We start from the raw sequence: 19768 nt of genomic DNA on the forward strand, positions 1-19768 counted from the left end.
CTGCTGCCTGCTGCCTCTGCTCCTGCTTGCAACTTGCTGTGAAATAATTAAATTTCGCATGTTTATGCAAATTATTTTGCACACACTGTTTAACCCCTTAAGCCCCTTAAGCCAGTGCCTCGCACTCCATGCCACAGCTTAACCTCTACCCTGCCGCAGTCTTTCACCGCCCTCCCTCCCTTGGAGCAACTATGTCTTGGTGTTCGTCAAACTTTTGCTTTTATTCTTCTTATTTTTCTTTGTTTTTTTTGGACTGTTGGCCTGGTGCTTGCTCTGGCAACATCTTTAGCCAGTTCTTAGTCTTGTCTTTCCAGCTGTGTGTGTGTGTCTTATGTGTGTGTGTGTATCGTATGTGTGTGTTGCAGCTGTGCAGAGCCAAGGGCACAGGGGGGGGAGAGCACAAGTTGTGGACACAGATACACTCGCATCTGCTGTCAGTTTTGTTGGTTGCATTTTGCTTTTGATGAATTACTTGCATGTCAGTTAACCACACACATACACACTTACACACACGCACACACATGCACACACACACATACACATGCACACATGTCTGTTTGTATGCTTGGGCCACTTTTTAATGAAATGAAAACTTTTTGGCAAAGTGAATTTCATTGTAAGCAGCAGCAGCAGCAGCAGCACCCCATCCCTGTTGGCTTCACCCTCCACTCTTACTCCGTCTCCAAAGAAGTTGCAGCCAAAGAAAAAAGCACTGCTCCATGTACACCCTCTTCTCCTGCCCCAGCAAATATACAAAACCGCCAAAAGCTGCCACTGATGATGATAATAAGACGCTGACAACCGCAGCAGCAGCAGCAGCAGCAGCAGCAGCAGCAGCAGCAACCCAAAGAAACATGTCAGTGGCAAGCAGTGGCAGGGAGTGTGCTGGTGTGGGGCTGGGGCACGTTGACACAAGTGTTTCAAATTACACAGACGCCGAAGAAAGCCAACAAGAACATCGGAGCATCGAGGAACTAGTGAAGCGCCAGCAACATTCTTGATTGTTGTTCTCGTTGGTGTACTCCCCGCATCTTGTTGAGTGTAGCTTATGGTGTGGTTGTACTCATTGTTGCTGCTGCTGCTGCTGCTCTTTCTTTAGCTGCTACTCCAACTGCTGCTAGTATCTGTCATCGATGATGGTAGAGTTGCTGCTGTTGTTGTTGCTGCCACTCTGCAGAATCGTGGGCTAAACGCTCCCTAAAGCTGCTCTAAGATGTAGGATCAAATGATGATCCGATTTGCACTTCAGCAGCTGCTGTTCAACCCTCAACACTGACAGCAAAAGGCATTCTCTGCACCACTTCGTGGACCACTCAGTTGTGCCTTAGAGATAAAGAATACACTGCCAATGGATGCTCTTTCCCCCAAGGGGCTTTCGCTGTACTTTAGCTGCTGCTGCAGGGCACTCTGGCCACCTCCAGGGCTGCTGCAATTTGATGCTCTTCTGTTGCTGCCACTTGGCTGGCTGTTAACTCGCGGCTCTTTTGTACACTCCACGCGTTGTGGAGTTCCATTGTTGTGTGTGCTCCGCGAATATCACTTGCCACATCCTACATACGTGTACCACGAATCTGCCGCAAACATATGCACACAAGCCCATGGCATATGTTTGCCCCATAAAGGGGCAGCTACAAATGTGTGTGTGTGTGTGTGAGTGTGTGCTCGTGTCTGTGCTGTTAGTACTTATGATGGTTATGGAGCCGCTTTCGAGTTGTTTTTTGGGGCTTTCCGCGACACTTGTAATCAAGTTTCGCGAGCAGCATGCCACGCGTATCCATTCCATTCAGTGCGTGTTGCCTACTTTTGTGGGCCACAGGCCCAGAGCCATGTTGCGGGCAAGCGAGTGGCAAAAAGGAGTTTCATTCTCTCTGGTGGCAAGTGTGTGTGGGTTGCAGACAACCGCTTAATTGCTCTATTTGATGCTTTCAAATTGTATTTTAATTTCGCATTCTCCCCCTTCCCCCTCCAACCATCCTTTTATTATCATTCCCGTTGTGTGTTTTGTTGTGTGCTGTGTGCTGTGTGCCTGCTGTCTTTAAGTTGCTTTTGTTTTCGCTGGCAAAAGAGGAGAATATGAGCAATGCAGATGGAGGTGGAGCTGGAGCTGGAGATGGGGGCCAAAAAGGTTCTTAATGGAGATCCCCTGCCTTCAATACTCTCTCCACAAAAACATCATTTAGCGGGTACATTAAGACGAATGACTTCTGCTTGATGTGTTCCGTTTATGCCTAATATTGGTGTCTGCCGCCATCCTTTGCTCTAAAACTGTTCTTTCTTGTGCAAATATTAGCTCATATTTTTGTGTCTTTCTGCTGTTTTTACTTGAATCCAGTCCAGGGCTTTCCTCGCGCTGTTTTCTTGCACCGCTTTCTTGCACTGCTTTGCTTTAACTGCATTCTTGCACTGCTTTCGTGCCCTGCTTTGTACAAGAAGCAATTTTCTTGCCTCATTTAATAGTTTTTAAAGTTGTGGATCTTTTACACACCTGGCTTGCTGGCCAAACTCCTTCTATGTCCAAAATATTTCTTGTCGATCAATTTACAGTCTCTTTTCTGCTCTCAATCCTCTCCGGGAAAGATTTGCTATCTATTAATATAAATATTTCCCTTCTTTGCATATTTTTTGGTCGCTTCTTTTGCATTGACTGCGTTTGTCTTTTTCCTCAACTTGAAAGTTCCTTCTTCCTGTCACTTCTCACCTTCGTTGAAGGGCATCTCTTGGCTAGCTTAAACCTGAGCTGAGCTGAGTTCTTCCGCACATCTTCGTGCTGCTCCTCCCACGCAATCTTCGCCCACTGCCCCACATCATATTTTGAGCTATTCTTTTTCTTGCTTTTCTTTCTTTATTTTCTTCTTTTCTTGTTGGGCTCCACTGCGGCTTTTGGTGTTATGCAGTGTGGCAAACTTGTATCTATTTAAATTTTGTGTGTGGCAACATGTTTATTTTATAACCTCAAGGCAGTCCTGGAACGGTGGGTTGGGGCTGTGTCGGTGTGTCGGTATGTCGGTGGCTGCTGCCTGGCAGAGGATGCTTCATGTTTGACGGAAGTTTAATTGAATACACCGCTTGCTGCTGTCGAGTGGGAGTGGGAAAGGGAGAGGGAGATGTTGAATGTTGTTGTGCGATGCTGCATGTACGCATGGGTGTGTGAGTGTGTGCGTGTGTTGGCCGCAAAACATTTGCCGCATGTAGTGCTGCTCGAGGGTGCACGGGCGGGGGTGGGTTGGGCAGCAGCTCGCTAAAAACAAATGGCAATCAAGTTGAATTGTTACAAACACACACAGAGAAAAGGACAGACAGACAGACGGACAGACGGACGGATGGAGAGAAAGAGTGGCAGAGGGGAGTACAGCCGCTGGCAGAAATTTACTCAACTTTTTTGATTTAATAATGAAATGAGTGTGGAGTGTGTCTGCGTGTGTGTGTTCTGTGTGTGCCGTGTGTCTGCGTGTGCAGCCATGTAAATGGCTTCGCTTTGTAATGTCTCAATGGCTGACAAGCAACAGCTGCTGAACCGTCAGCCGCCTCCAAGCAGTACGAAGCAGTTCAAAGCTGCTCCGAGCTGCTGCTGGCCCTGCCTTGGCTTGCAGCAGTAATCTTTCCATCAGTGGATGACTGCCAGCAAAATATAAAATTAAACAAATACAAGATAACAAGCAACTGCAGCAATGCAGCAGCAATGCAGCAGCAGCAGCAGAACTCTGAGCAGAATTCGAATCAGCAAAACCCGAAATTCAATTACAGCTGCTTCAGGTTGTTGCCTGTGTGTGTCCACTGTGTTTCAGGCACTTGAGAATGCAGTCCAGCCCAGCCGAAGGACACTTGACACTGCACCGAGTCGCTCGACTCCACGACCCCAGTCGTGCGACCCCTGGGGGGCTACTGGGGGACGGCTACATAGCTGCCACATGCCTTGCCACATGCTTGAATTGATTTAATTGAAATTTTATTTGGATTCATCTCGAGCTTGAGCTGGAGCTGAAGCTGAAGCTGAAGCTTCCAGCTTGGGCTGCCATTGTGCAACAGTTGTCTCGGATTGGGGTATGCTGGGGCAGCCTTTGACACTGTTTCATTGTTCATTTGTTGCAATTTTAATTAAGAGCAGCTATCGCTCTCTCTCTCTCCTGTCTGTGCCTGTGCGAGTGTGTGTGTGTGTAGCAATTATATAATAACAATAAAATCAAATCTAGCCACAAACAAGCAACCAAAAGCAAACCAAACATCTAGCAAACTATCTGCAAACATACTAGCAATGACCCCCCAATATACATACATACCCGTACATAAAATACATACATACATACATAAGTACATATATACACAGATGAATACATAAGTACATAATATAAAGTGTTTGTTTCTGTTCCTGTATAAAGCATAATAATCGTCTAAAAGTCGGAAAAAAGCAACTGCTGGCAAAAGAACATTTGTAAAAAAAAACTGATGAGGAAGTGAATAACAAAATAAACACATGAGTAATATTCATACATTATATATAGTAATTGAATCCATTGAAGGTTGTTCATATGCTAAGCGATGGCTTGTTAGTTGTATGTATAATGAATAGTCCCAACCCGCAACCCGCAACCCGCAACCCAAAATAAATCTCTAATCAATCTCAGTGTCTCCATATAAATGGTACTGGTAATTATATCAAACAAGAATCAACAATAATATTGTGTGCCATTATTAGCAGAACTAAAGCTGAACTAAATATCAGAAATTACGAAAGAAAGCCAAAAAGAAAAGAAAGGAAAAGTCACACAAATAAAGTTATAGCAAATTCGTATAGAGAAAAATGAAAGTATACTCTAAGCATTACCCAGACAGCGTATTGTTTTACTGTGTGACATTCTGTACATATAGTTTTTGTTGAAGATAGGAATACCCTTAATACATACATGTATATGTATATGTATCTATCCCATTTGCATGTAAGAATGTACGAAAAAGCCTTTGGTTAAGCTCTCCTCTTTCTGTTTCGCTGCCCTTGCCTGGTTTGTCTTTAGTGTAAGAATTGTATATAAGAGAAAAGTTCATTGGAATAACTCAAAATTGTATATAGGCCAACGAAGCGATTTCGTTTATGGTTAGATCTTTTGATTATCGATACAATATATCGATGCATTTATCGATCAAAGCAAAGATAAACCATAACAACGATTTGTAAATCGTCACAGCAGTTTATCCCCCCAGTTTATAAAGCAAAACAAAACTGAAGTTTAATCAAAGTTCTCGATAATCCCCAAAGCCCCCAAAGTGAGCCCCGAAGCAGCTCTCGATGCATATGTATGTGTGTGCGCGTATATGTAACAGCATAAATCGTATAATGTATAACTTATATATAACATATAATGACATGTAATAACGAAACACGAATATATATATATATATACAGCCCACGAAACGGAAATTATATATATAAAAAATTATATATATGGTAAACGAAACAAATTCTACAAATAAAGGACAAAAATATATTTATTAAAATTAATCAGAAAGTTTAAATTGCGTGGTGGGGGAGAGGGTAAACGAGGGCTTTGGTTTGGGTTTGGGTTTGGGTTTGGGGACACTCTGCACAAGTCAAAGTTTGGATCTAGAGTTGTAAAAGCAAAATCTGCATATGGCAAAGGAGTGGGAGTGGGAGTGGGAGTGGGGCTGGAGCTGGAACTACTGCTGGTCCCTGTTTTTGGGGCAGGCATACAACAGACAAGACAACAAGTCCAAGCTGCAGCTGCACCAGCAACAACAACTTTCCGTAATTCACGCTCTGTGCAGCCCTCAGCCTCCCTCCCTCGCTGCAGCTGCATCTCCATCTCCTGCATCTACTTTTGCATCTCTCACTCAGAGGCCGGATATCCGTTGCTGCGCCAAAGCGGAAGTTGTTGTGAAAATAACACAGCAAATAACTTTTGCCACCGCAATGAGCACTGAGCTGCCCTGCCCGCTCCCTACCCACGCCATTCCGAAACTACTACAACAACAAACACTGGGAGACTGGGAGACTGGGAGAGGGAAAAAGAGAGAGGGCCTCTCGCATGTACGTGAATAGAAGGATGATGCTGCATGACATTTATCGCAAATTACGTAATGATACTCGGGGAAAAACGTCACTGGAAGCCCCCTCTCCCCTGGCCTGTCAACAGCCAGTGCTGACGCTAAGCCACTTGTCAACCCTTCCTTAACTAACTCAGAGCAGAGAGCATTATGATGAGAAATAAAGAGGAGAAGGCACACAAATATATCCTGCAAGTGATGGGAATTTCCTCTTTAAAGCAGCCAAGGACGACACACCTCGAACGTCGCGATAAGTAAATTTTCTAATCATATTTTAAATACTTTCAGTTTCAATCAGTGTGGCGGTGGCCCCGCTCCCGCGACCCTTGACAGCCGTTACGACGCTCAATGGGGCATGACCGTCCGCAGCCGTTGGCCAGAATCAAAATGAAACAGAAATTATGCAAGGGCGGCCCAACAAAGGGAAAACACAGACAGGGAAGACGCAGAAAAAGGACACGGACACACAGGAAAGGGTTGAAGTTAGACAGCCGCTGAAGCGTCTTCGCTATCAAAAATTGACTTTTAATGAAAACAATTGAAAATTCTCCCGCTCGGTGTCTGCGTGCCCGAAGCCACGGGGCTTTCTGCCTTCAGCAGCCCCCACTTTTGCCTCACTGCCCAACTGCTGACTGCGGTTATTAATTTCAATTAAAGCATTTAACCGGGAAGCCCAGAAAATCAGCAATATGCCAACACCCGACCCACACTCCACTCCACACTCCTCGTGCTGCGCACTTTGTGGCTTCTGTTTACACAGGGCCCCTCCCCGGGCCCTGCCCTCAATCTCCGCCTTTGGCCTTACACATTAATTAGGCTGGGGGAAATTTTAGAAGTGAAACTTAACCGCAAAATAGGTGCCTAAAAGGTGTCCACACGCTAGGGATCGCTTGACTAAAATGTTGAAGAGTCGAGTTATCAAAGCAGCTTTGAAGGAGAGAGCGAGAGAGAGAGAGAGGGGAGCTGAGATTTTCCGTTGCCTGATAATATCTTATTTCACAAAATCATCAAATTAACCAGTCAACGGCAGGCAGACTGCAATGCCAGAGCGCATTTAAAGTCCGCAAAATGAGCAAAACAAACAAATGAACATGGACAGAGAGATGGAGACGGAGACGGAGACGGAGACAGAGGCAAACTGGCTCCGGAATACGACGGCAGCGATAAGAGAGTCTGGTCGGAACTGGGACTGGACTGGGATTGGGATTGGGACTGGCCGGAGTCGCAGTCGGGGCTGAAGTCAGAGTTGGGCGGCGCATACAGCGTGCTGGGTGTAGGCCAATGTATTGTCGGGGTCACCACCATTCCTTGCTTTGTATTTCAATTTATATTTTCAGTGCTTGCCAAAGTGAAGTACGAAGGACAACAAAAAAGGGTTTTGCTACTTGATACCCTTCAAAACTGCTTGGTCTAAACTTCAGTTACGAACATTGATTCAAATTTGTGACTCGCAACTTTGTGGGGACATATGTATGTATCTAGAGAGCGTTCATAATCACAGGACTCTCAAATCATGCTATAAAAACACAGACAGCCAAGCGAGAACTGTAAAAATATTAACAAATATCTATATATAACAACTGCGTTCGCAGGACGAACAACAAATAATTTATAAGCAACTTGCTCTGAACTTTTTCAAAGTGTTCTTTCTGGTTGCCAAGGCTGGGAAACCGTTTTATCGATACGTTACCGTTATTGTGGATAGTATTGGCAAACAGTTTCAGCGGAGAGCAAAACAAAACAGAACAGGCCAAGCCGGCACAGCGGAAGACGCGGCTCAAGCAGTACAAGCAGAAGAAACAGCAAAATGGTGAGTTTTACGTATTCAAATCTTTGCATTCCATCAGGCAGCTAAATGCTGTTAAAGAAAGCAGTTCAATGGAAACACTGTAGCAACAACAGCAGCGAGGCAAGCAGTGGATTAACAACAAATGCAATAAGTATTCGGAAAGTAAACAAATCAATGAAGCTGCTGCTCTCTCTCTCTCTCTCTCTGAACAAAGGGATCATCAAAAATATCGCCACAACTAAATCAGCAAGAAAGCATCGGTCAAGCAGCTTTCATCTGAAGTGCTTCCATTTACTGCCCCCTCGCGCGAGCAAGCAGTGCACCACTCCACTGCTTGTGGCTCTGATGCACCATTATGGCGGCTGTGATAAGGCCATCGCCGATGGGGCTCCTTTCAGTTTCAGTTTCGCTGCTGCGACTGCTGCTGCTGCAGCGCATTCAATTTTTCATGCCACGCCAGGCTGTTGCTGCAGACGCAGACACATACAAAATGCATGCTGTATATATGTATATGAATGTTTGTATTTGTGGGTGTATATTTATTACAGCACACAGTCCGACGAGCCGGCCCCAGCCGCCGATGCGTCTCAGTTGAATCTCAGGGCAGGCAGGACGACCGCCAGCCTGGCCCCACCAGCATGCACTCGTTTGTTGTCTATTTTCAATCATTTGTTTATATGTAAACGTACATATTTACACACAGCCCGCTGTGTATGTATTTGTGTATTTAAATACATATACTTTACGCCTTTGCGACCAACAGGAGGATATGGCAGGGACACCGAAAGCGGTGGACAGCCGCGCGCGCGGTAGCAGCGCAGGCGGGCTTCGAAAATTTTTGAATAATTTGCAGCCATAAAATATGCAATAAGCCAACAGCCAACAGCTGTTGCAAAATTGTTTTGAAAGCCGCGCCATCACATTATTTAAAGCGACGACGCCCGCTCCACTCTACAGACGCGTTCAGTTTTCGCCTTTGCCTTGGCAGAGACAGAGACCGAGTAGCGTGGTGTCGTCGGCGTCAGAGCAGGGCCAGTGGCAGCGAGAGATGCAGAGAGAGAGGGAGAATCGAATTAAATGTTGTTAAAGGATTTAAAGTGCGAAAAATAGTTGCCACACGGAAGAGCAGGCAGGCAGCGCAGCACGAGACGACGATTGTGCAGCACGGCACCGGAATCAAGCATTCAGCATCCAGCATCCAGCATGCAGCATCCAACACCACCTCCCGCACCTCAAAGGAAACTCCAACGGCATTTGCATACAGCCAAATGGGGAGTAGAGTGGAAGATATAAGGCCAAGAAAGCCCCAAAGTCAAACTCTAGCTCAGCTTCCTTGTGGCTCAATATGATTCTCAGCTGCGCTTTGACAAGCAGTGTGCAGCTGTGCTGCCCAAGCAGTTCAGCAGCAAGCAGTTCAACAATCTGAAGCTTCGTAGTTGGTTATTTCGCTTAGTTATTACTTTTGCTGCGTTTCTTGCTTAAATATTAATTTGTTTTCTAATTCAATGATTTTCTCTACAACAGCCGCCAAAGGGGAAAAAGGGGAAGAAGGGCAAGAAGATGCCGGGTAAGTAACTGTATAATTACGTCATTAAAGTCACAAATCAACGCATTATCAACGTATTATTGATCGACATCCGGGTGGGCATTTGCAACGCAAATAATCAGAAACATAATAGATCTTCGCAAGCAGGTTGCCCAACCCAATGGTTTCGTGCTCTTCAAATATTTCCACTCAAAATCTCTTTAAGACCCCGCCCATAAAGACAGTTTCCATAAAGAGGGAAAGATAGCTCCAACAGGCAGGCAGGCAGGCAGGCCGTCGAGGCAACGAGTTCTGCCTGGCAATTCATTTTCGGAACATTAATGGCTGTACAGGGTGCTGCAGGATGAAGATGGGCACGGGTACGGGTACGGGTACGGGTGAGGCATGGAATGGCATGGCGGATGGGTTGTGGAATGGTGGACATTGGTCATTCAGGGCAATTTAAAAAGGCCAAGCAAAACAATTAGTAAATAACGATAATCTGCGTGAGGAGAGGCGAGACGCGAGTGCAGGAGCAGGAGTAGAAGCAGTCGCTGGACATGTCCGATGCACAGTGTAATTGCCCAAGCATAGGACCAGTCCCAGCCACACAGTGCAACCAGCAACAAAAATACAAAAAAATTGAAAAAGGGGAAAAACTGTCCACTTAATTTCCACGAGTGAGAGCACACACAGTGCACTCTGCCTTCGCCGTGCACCATCCGCCGTCCGCCGTCCGCCTCTCACTTGGACATCTAACGCACATAATTGTTTCTGTGCCTGGCTACCAATGCTAGCCCTGTTTCTGCTCCTGGTACGCGTGTCCTAGTGCTGGCACCAGCCGGCCAACGATGCCAATTACAGAAAACAATTACAACACACAGTCTGCACGGGTAACCGGGTACCGGGTCCAGGCCACATATGCGGGCAGGCACAGGGTCCTGGGTTGTGGGTGGGGGTGGAGATGCGCGTGCCGCTCACATTAAATTGTCATAAAGATGGGAAACCCAAAATTTGCGGCTCAACTAACTTCCAGCAGCTAACTTGCATTTCTTTGGCTAAACTGCAGTGCTCATCGATGGAGTGGACACCTCGGCAATGACACGGGACCAGCTGGAGGCATTCGCCGTGCGCCTCAAGGCCGAAATGGATCGCGAGCGGGAGGAGCGAAATTACTTTCAGCTGGAGAGGGACAAGATTCGTACCTTCTGGGAAACTACACGCCAGCAGATGGGTGAGTCCGATATTCGGTAGAAAGATTCAGTCAGATGACTATAAGATCCATAATCCATGACCAGATGAGACGCGCTATGAGCTGCAGCAAAAGGACAAGGATATCGAGGCCACGCAGGATATGGCTGACATCGACACGAAGCATGTGCTGCAGCAGATGAAGCATTTGAAGTTCGAGAACCACATCAAGATGGGCGAGGTGCGGGCGGAGGCGATGACACAGCTGAAGCTGGCCCAAGAGCACCACGTCCTGCAGCAGACCGAGCTGCGCAAGGATAAGCGCCAGCTGCGTCGCATCCTGCGCGAGCGCATGGAGGTTGCCGAAATGCAGTTCCGCCAACTGGAGACCGACTTCAACGAGAAACTGCTGTGGGTGCTCTCCTGCCCAGCTCCATGATCCAACACTCAATACTCGCTCTCTCTCTCTCCTCCTCTCCCCCTCCTTCTTGAATTGCAGGGACCAGCAACTGACCTTTGAGCGGGAACGCAAGGACGTCGAGATGCTGCACGAGGAGAAGATGAAACAGCAAAAGTCCAAGCTGGATCTATTCTATGCCACCCAGATGTTCGAGGTGGAGGAGCGCAAGAATCAGCAGATCAGGAACCTACAGGACCACCACGACGGCGCCTTCAACGAGATGAAGAACTACTACAACGACATCACACTCAACAATCTGGCCCTCATCGGCAGCATGAAGGAGCAGCTGGAGCAGCTGCGCAAGCAGACCGAACGCAGCGACCGCATCGCCGCGGACACCGCGCTGGAGAACAAGCGTCTCCGAGAGCCGCTAGAGCTGGCCAACATCCAGCTGATCGAGTATCGCCGCAAGCTGGAGTTCTACGATCGGGACAAGCAGCAGCTGAGCCGCCTCAAGAGCCACAACGCGAAGCTGGAGAAGAAGGTGAATGGCCTGACCTGGGAGGCGGAGACACTGATTCTGCGCAACGATTCGCTTGTGGCCGAGCGGCAGAACCTCAAGGAGCGCTTCAACGACGTCATTGTGGAGCTACAGCAGAAGACCGGCCTGAAGAATGTCCTCCTAGAGCGCAAGATTGCGGCCCTGATACGCGAAGACGAGAAGCGCAGCATCATCCTGCACGAGACCATTGCCACCTGCGCGCCCAACATGGTCGACAAACTGGCCAGCCTGGACGAGCGGGTAGGCAACATTGTGGACGAGAAGAACAAGATCATTATCGATCTGCGCTATGAGGTGGCCAAGGCCCGCAAGGCCCACGACGATCTCCTGGAGACGTATGAGTGCAAACTCAAGCAGTTCGGTGTGCCATCCGAAAACCTGGGCTTCACACCACTCCGGGATCGAGACGATAAACAGCTCTACATATGCGGCCCAGCGGGCATTGTTACGGCGAACAAATAGAAGGGAAAACATCAACAGAAACAGACACGTCCAAATTAAATTGCCAGTTTGCTGCATTCAGAGTTCAGAATTTATTTAACTTTAGCCTAGATTAGTGTATAAGAAGTATGTATGTATATGTATGTATATGCTTATAAAAAACGTTCTGGAATTGAAGGAGTTGAACACATCCAGAACTCGCTTACAATCCTAACACTATTTCGATTAATGGCGCACTAGATGCATATAGAGATATATAGGGAAAAAACGAGAGATTGGATCGAGTCAAGTATTGCTATCGTTCGGGGATTATCAGTTACCCCTTCCTGCTTGTGGTTGTGTGCTAACCAAATACTCAATGGAACATGCTTAAAATAACATTCGGATTCGGGCTCGGGATGCGGGTTCTTAAGTAACTCTTTAATGGAAATGATAAACTGTTCTTCTGATGGAGACACATTCGTTCTAAACATTTGTTTGCTCTCTGCTTTGGTCTAATTTTAACTATATATCTTGCTCTGTTATGGATAGGATTTTCTTTTCTTTCTTTAGTTTTGTTTTTTGCTTAGTTTTTGTTCAATTGATTTATTTTTGAAATAGATATCACATGATGTTTTGCTCGTCTTCTTGCTGTTACTACGGATTCAATTCGAGTTCAGTTTCAGTTTCAGTTTCGTTTTAGTTTCAGTATCAGTTTTTGATTTGATTTCATCAAAATCAACAATTTCGCTTTCGTCTTCGTTTTAAATAATTAAATGTTCCACTAACTAAATTGTGTGCCTTTGCATTCAGAATTTATTTTATTTTTCTTATCAACGGTTCAACCTTTTCTCTGACAATGGTTTTTGTGTGGAGCTAAGAGTCCATCCACTTAACAAATTATTTGTGGGATAGCGAAGGGTATTTATTTATATGTAGAATAATAAAAGTAAAAGTAAATTTGGCCTCGGAGCTAAAGTAATAATACAAAAATCTAAAAATGTAATTATAAAGTAGATAATACAACAAACAAATCAAAATGCAATCCAATTTGCGTTGCGGTTTGCTCTGGCTAACCATCTGTTTCAGACGCTACGCCGAAAATTAGATTTTAAATTCGTCATGTACTGCAGGAACTATTAAACAAAAAACTTATTTTCACATAAAATTAATATACATATATGTATGTATGTATGTACCTCATGTATCTGATATCTGATTCAACGTTTCAGAATGTGATCCCCATTTAAAATAGTGCAAAAAATGAAAAAATTACACAAAAATCATAGCACGGATTTCTCTTTGGGCGGTGTAAATTCTCTTCGTAAGAGTTTACAAATTTTCCTTACAGGTAAGATTCTTAGTAAAAGAGTAAAAGAAACGAAAAACTATGTCTATTAAGACTGATTCGAAATATTCAACACCATTTCAAAATGATGTAAAATCTATGAGCGCTTGTCTTCGGATCTTCGGATATTCTATACTTTCATCTATCTAATTCGTGTGTGCTTGGGGGAGACAAGCCAGGCAGCGCGGGTTTATTGAATACAATGTGTTGGGTTTGCTTGATTTGTGTGCCATTTTGGTGTAATTCAATTTGTTTGCTTTTGTTTATCTTAGTTTCAGTGGCTGCTTTTGTTTTGTTGTAAAGGTACTTTTCTTTTCTTCCATATTTTTCACGAGTTCAAAAACTATACAGAATAACTTATATATCCTCTGGTTTTATATTAGTTTTGTGTTTCTTTTTTGTTTTTGTTCTAGTTCTGAATGTTTTGTAGTTTTGTTTCGTTTCGTTTCGTGTAAAGCAAAAATTAAGGCGATCACAACGGTTTACTTCACAGATGCGTGTGGAAACATTTTGGTTAGAAATGTCCGTGGAAATATTTCCTATTTGTTTTTGTTTTGCTTTTTTCATTGTTGGCTTAAATTTTCTTATCATCCAAATTAGTGTCTATGTCCTATATACCAGTATAAGTAATTTAAGTATAATTTCGCTTAGCAAATTGTTTTGTCGAATTGGTTGCGTTTTTCCTCTCCTTATTGTTCTCAGCTATTTTCTTTTATAAACAATTCTAATGATTTCAGTGAGTATGTGGTTTGTGTGTGTTTTGTATGTGTGTATGGCACATTGGGAGTCTCTTCTTATCTTGTACGCGTTACGACTATTAGGCTAATGATTCGTTCGACTCGACACGAGGGTATACATATGCATATACATGTATTTAGCTGATATTCGTATTGCTTACTTGGGCTTGGACTATTTTATGCTAGGGCTAAGGTTTAGGTTTACATATGAGTTAATGATAATGATTAGTTTGAATTTCTTTAACTTTATCTAAATGCCATAATTTGTGTTTCAGTACGTTTCGCTGCCCGTATTCGTATTTAGAAAGTCTAAACTAAAAATGAAAGTTTAACTAACATTTTTTGTATGTAAGGCAATTTGTTGTTTCGGTATCAGTTGCAGTTGTTCTAGTTTTTAATATTTTGTTACAGTTTCGGTTTTACATTTACGTTTTGGTATGTTTGTTCTTTTTTAACTTCTTTCCGCTCAGATGCTTTGGGATTTTGCTTAAATCCAAATTGAATTTAGATTCGAGTTCAGTTCTGTGGATTCAGTTTGATTTCAAAAAATTAAATCATTCGCCTGAAGCACTTGCAGCATTTAATCTGATACAGTTCAAATAGTGGGGCGGGGCGGGGGATTCAAATTTCAATTAAAACCGAGTACTCAATACGAGCGTTACAACACAAATAAAAACCTTTGTGTGTTTCTGTTCGTTGTGTGTATGTGTGTTTTAACGCTTTATTAACGTTTAACTTAAAACGCTGTTGTAACGCTCGCAAATGCGTGAATGTGGGTGATTACTATCATTGTGGCTAATATCATTGTGGGTTGGGGGGGCCTGCCCCTAGCGTCATAAAAGCGACAGGGATGGAGCACTCGTTCTTTGCTCTTTCTCCCTTTCGCTCTCTGTTGGCCACACTTCTCCCCGAATCGAGTTCCCCCTAATGGAACTTTTCTGCTAAAAAGGCGTTAATGATTTGGGGCAGCTGCTCGCTGATGCCGCACAACTCCAAAATATTTTCGTTCATGTTCACCGAGTAACTCATTGACTGCTTCGACGCTAGTAAGCTTATAATGATAACCCTGCAACAAATAAGTAATCAAGTAAGTAAATCGCTCGCTTAGAGGGTGAGTGACGAACTTACTTGGACTTAGGTTGTCGAGTTAGGCGATACTCCGCTAGGAGAGAAGCTATTTTGGCTGAGCTGTGATTCGGGTTTCCCCGTGAGGCTTTCGGCACAACTATGAGAAAAATGTCGTAGTTCTCGGGGTCCTCAGACGCATTGAGGAAAATTCGTGGAAAGTCCATTTTGGTTTTCTGCACCTGTAAAATAATTATTGTTTAGCCCATGGCAAAAACATGCAATGGATAGACCTTACTTCTAGGGTCTGGCAGCGATCGGTTGCCTCAATCAAAGTCATATTTTTCGTCCACCTTAAATCCTGAAGCTGGCCAGTGCGGTCGCACCAGTAGCTCACCTTGCTACCGTCTGAGTCGGTTTTAAAATACCCGAAGGCTATTGCGACCAGCGCATCCAAGTAATTACTAGTACGATTTCGACCTTTCAGGTATTCTACAAAAGGGTTTTTGTTAGTTGTATCATTTCGTAGGTATTCGATTAGAGCACTCACTGCGGATATAGAACTTGTCTAAGCACACACTAATATTCAAACGCTTGCCCAAGGCCTTGTTGTGTCCGAATGACGCCTCATAGAGGTCACAACAAAAATTACGCTTTTTCGGGTGGGAGAGAGAGAGAGAGAGAGAGAGGGAGGTGAGTTTAATTTTGAGATTAACACAAATATGGTTGAGATGCTTACCAGGCGAACATTCGTTTGCAAACGCAAAGTTTTCAGATAGATGCACAGCGGGGCTATGTTGGCCGCCTCCATCTTTGTTTTGTCGAACAAGAGCTTCTCATATTTGTCATACGCGTCCCTAGCCGCACGCCTGAGGCAGAGCAACACCCGCGGTGAGATTTTAAATAGATGTTCATAGCTGAGCGTTGGGATCAGGTATTCGGCAAGCGCGGGATCAGAACGGAAACTCTCGGGCACTTGATCATATGTTAATGAGAGCTCTTTCACTATAGCCACTGCGTTAGGGGCGTTTGTGATGCTACGGAGCTTAACAATGCCCTCAATTATTTGTTTACTTCCGATCAGGGGGTTGAGGAATTCCGGCCAAGTCACCAGGTTCTTGGTGGGGGTGGACAACAGCTGTAGGGTGGCCATGTATTCGATTGTCATATGCTCCTGCCTGTAATGGACACGACGCAGCAGATTATTGTGCAAGGAACAGATTTGCTCGCCCTTTGTCCACATATGCAGCAGCTCATCCAAAGATCTCTCCTTATACCACGCAATGACCGCCTTGCGGACGGTGCGACTGAATGGGGTCTTGCACTTTTGAATTTTTTGCACTTTGTTTGCGAGCTCCATGAATATGAACAGTTCCGTGTCGGTGCGCACCAGTCGTGGAACGTAATTACGAATCAGGCTCCTTTCCGTCTCATTGGTGCACGTGGAGAGAAAAACTGCCAGCACTAACAGCGCCTCATCGGGCCGTGGCAAGCACTCATCGTTATTTATCAGCGCCTCGACAAGGCAGTCAGCCAGCTGCTGTGCTTGCACCTGGTCACATAGCTTGCGCAGATCTTTGAAAGTTTCTTCCGAAAATTTCTTGAAAGGGCCCGCATAGACAGCCAGTTCGGTGTTCCTGATGTAGCAGAAACGCCTGAGAGATTCCATCGCTGTGATGGTTGAGACTTCGGGTTTCTCCTTGACTTCCTCGACTTGTGTATGGGAATTTCTGGGGTTTAGTGTACATTGTGGCGGAATATTTGAGAGGGTACTCACGTGCTAACAGGACTTCTGGGACTTCCGTTTTCGTCTTAATGGGTTGTTCATCAGTGACCATCAAGTCTTTCGGCTCAGCTGCCCCACGAACAGATCAGGCACACGCCAATGCAAAATAATTTAATTTATTTTAACGACAACACTGGAAAATATACTCACATGTCACCGGTATCTGCTCTGACATAGAAATTTTCTTGGGCTCCACAATGGATGCTGTTGCCATCAAACCGATCAGTTCAGCTGCCCCGCAAATGATTCAGTAACATGTGAATGGAACTTTTATGTTTAGTTCATTGTGACGGCTTTACTGGCAAATCTACTCACATGCCACTGTTATCTGGCGTGCGATGGACCCGCCCTTGGGCTCCTCCATGGTTATATCTGTGTCCAACAAGCCGTTTGTTGCAGCTGCCCCACAAGCGAGACATAAATATGTTAATAAAAATTGTATGTTTAGTTTATTGTGGCGGCATGTCCGAGATGAGTACTCACATGCCACGGGAGGGGATACGCAAGGAATCTCGTTGTCCTTGCTCTCCTTGTTGCAGGTTATGTCGAATAAATTATTTAAAGCTGCTCAATCGAAAGAATTTGGTCAAATTTTAGGTCGCGAAAGGAATAAAGAGGTACTCACGTGCCACCGAGGTCTCGCCTTGGGCTGTAGGCTCCAGCTCCACAACGGGCGTTGTGTCCACCAATCCGTTCGGTGCTGCTGTGTGACAAGCGACGCGGGCACATGCGAATTACAATTATATGTTAGGTTTAGCTTATTGTGTTGGTGAACATGGATAAAAAGGTACTCACATGTCAAAAGGGACTCGCCTAGTTTATCATCGGCCTTAGGCGCCTCCATCGGCGGAACGGTTTCCATGGAAACCAGATCCAATGCTACTCTCCAGCGAACGTTGCATGGCAGAGGCACATTCGTTTGCGTGTGGGTGTGTGTGTGCGTGTGATTGTGTGTTTGCGGGAATTTGATTTAGTTTGAAGTCGCGCAGCATTAATGCAAATATACTTACAATCGACCACGGGCTGGCGTGGTTTCTCCAAACCCTTAGCCTCCTCCATTGCTAGCGCGTACGAAGAAACGCGTTGTATTTGCTTCAGCGGGGTCGGGATGGGATCCTGTGAAAATGAGTGCCCGGCTAGTGCGAACACAAGAACTAAACCACGAAACGACGCACTTCACTGTGCATACAACTAGCAACCACTCAAGCCACGGAAAATACACTTGCGCGTTTATTGAAAAATGCGAATAAGCGAATTTACGAATTTGATGCGACAGTCGAAATAAATCTACTACCGAATGGAATGACACAGGAAAATGAAAATAATTTTGGGAATTACACAGATTCGCACTCAAACTGAAACTCGTTTTGATCATTGCTTTTGGCACGAAACTTTCCGCTACACCACAAATGCTGCAATTATGTACACATTATGTACATACTTTATTTATGTGATCGTCGCGTACCCTTCACGAATTTGTTTAAAAATAAGTATTTCTACTTATCAACCCAACCCAAAGAACAACAACAAAAGGCACGACGCGACGCGACACAGTTCCGAAATGCACTTCAATTTAGTCGCTGAAATCAAGCTTATTCGCAGCCCAGCGGCAACTTTTATTTATTTTATTTACGCACGCATACGCATACAATTGTTCATTTATAAATTTAAAAAATTGGACTCGCGAAGCGTGAGTTGCGAACAGTGTGACCGATTTATTACTAAAAGATATACCAAAATATACGGTATCATTTTCAAAATATACTGTAAATATACCGTAAATATACCGTAATCAGAAAACATATTCTTCAATTCGAATGTTCTATTTGATATTACCAGCCAGCAAAGACTTTTAACACTGAAAAAATAATTTAATACGATTGAACAATCAATTTGGCCTATAATAAATACTCCTTTTTATTAGATTGTCTACCTTTTGACCTTATATTTTACAAATTTGTATTTGACTTTTTTATTAAAATCACCCCTTATGGAGGCAAGGGAGCTTTGCTTCAGTATGTAAATGTATGTAACATGTAGAGACACATGTATGTTAACTGATATCATAAACATTTTTGAAAAATAGCGCGCGCAACTAAAGAGATAAGAAATTCTATTATTTTTCTGAAAGAGAGAGGGAGTGGGAACATACATAAGTAAATATTAGAATGAGCTTGGAGTGGTTAGGGGTGCAGTTCTTCTATATTTGCAACATATTAGGGGCTAAACTCCGATATATTCGCCCGATATTGGAGTATTGTTCTTGTGTGTGGAGTCCTCCATACAAGGAGCAACAAATTCAAAAACAATTTTCAATATTCGCCCTTAGAAATCTGAACTGGGACTACCGAAATGGCAAAATAAGGTTAAAACTAAAAAGATAATAGAAATATACTGCCTGCTCATAAATGCAATACGATATCGAGCACTCAATTACATGCGATAGTTCTATCGATAAGCAAAGTTTCGTGAAGAAGGCGCGATTTTTAAACTGTTCTAACCTATTCAGAATTCCGCTGCGCGTTACATTTACACCGCCATGTAGGCAATCAAACTGTGGCACAAGGGGCACGCCCGATGTCGCGAGATCTCCACGGGCGAGGCACAGTGGTGGCAAGTGGTGCATATCCAAATGTTGTTTGTCGGCTGCAGAATGAGCTCTCCCGAGGAGATGCAGGCCGGGAACCGGGCACCACACGCCACGCAGGCGGGCGAGCTGTCGGGCACGGAGAAGATGGAGAAGATGCTCCGCGCCAGCTGCTCGTACTCCTGCAGTGTCTTCTCGGGCAGATAGCTGAGGGTCTCCAGCTTCAGGAATGCCTTGGAGCAGGTACCGAACGCCCTGTCCGCACAACTGGCGAGTGCCACCCGGCAGTAGATGTCCTCCA

At 44.6% G+C, this 19768-nt stretch overlaps 2 protein-coding genes across 2 annotated transcripts; one reads left to right on the plus strand and one right to left on the minus strand.

Moving 5' to 3' along the window:
* Positions 1-9376: 9376 nt before the first annotated feature.
* Positions 9377-12189, plus strand: LOC117903790 (dynein regulatory complex subunit 4-like). Its single transcript, XM_034816218.1, has 4 exons — positions 9377-9413; positions 10441-10605; positions 10670-10973; positions 11062-12189. Exons 1-4 carry the CDS (start codon positions 9407-9409, stop codon positions 11984-11986), a joined length of 1401 nt encoding a protein of 466 aa, XP_034672109.1. The 5' UTR covers positions 9377-9406; the 3' UTR covers positions 11987-12189.
* Positions 12190-12541: 352 nt separating this feature from the next.
* On the minus strand, positions 12542-18579 carry LOC117903787. Its single transcript, XM_034816214.1, has 12 exons — positions 17891-18579; positions 17676-17759; positions 17506-17583; positions 17364-17444; positions 17196-17279; positions 17031-17111; positions 16872-16949; positions 15834-16807; positions 15645-15747; positions 15393-15586; positions 15158-15336; positions 12542-15095 (listed from the first exon to the last, which is right to left on the minus strand). The coding sequence occupies exons 1-12, from the start codon at positions 17937-17939 to the stop codon at positions 14954-14956; spliced, it is 2127 nt and encodes a 708-aa protein (XP_034672105.1). The 5' UTR covers positions 17940-18579; the 3' UTR covers positions 12542-14953.
* Positions 18580-19768: the final 1189 nt, after the last annotated feature.

This window comes from Drosophila subobscura, chromosome A (assembly GCF_008121235.1).
Source record: "Drosophila subobscura isolate 14011-0131.10 chromosome A, UCBerk_Dsub_1.0, whole genome shotgun sequence".
In the NCBI taxonomy this organism is placed as follows: Eukaryota; Metazoa; Arthropoda; class Insecta; order Diptera; family Drosophilidae; genus Drosophila; species Drosophila subobscura.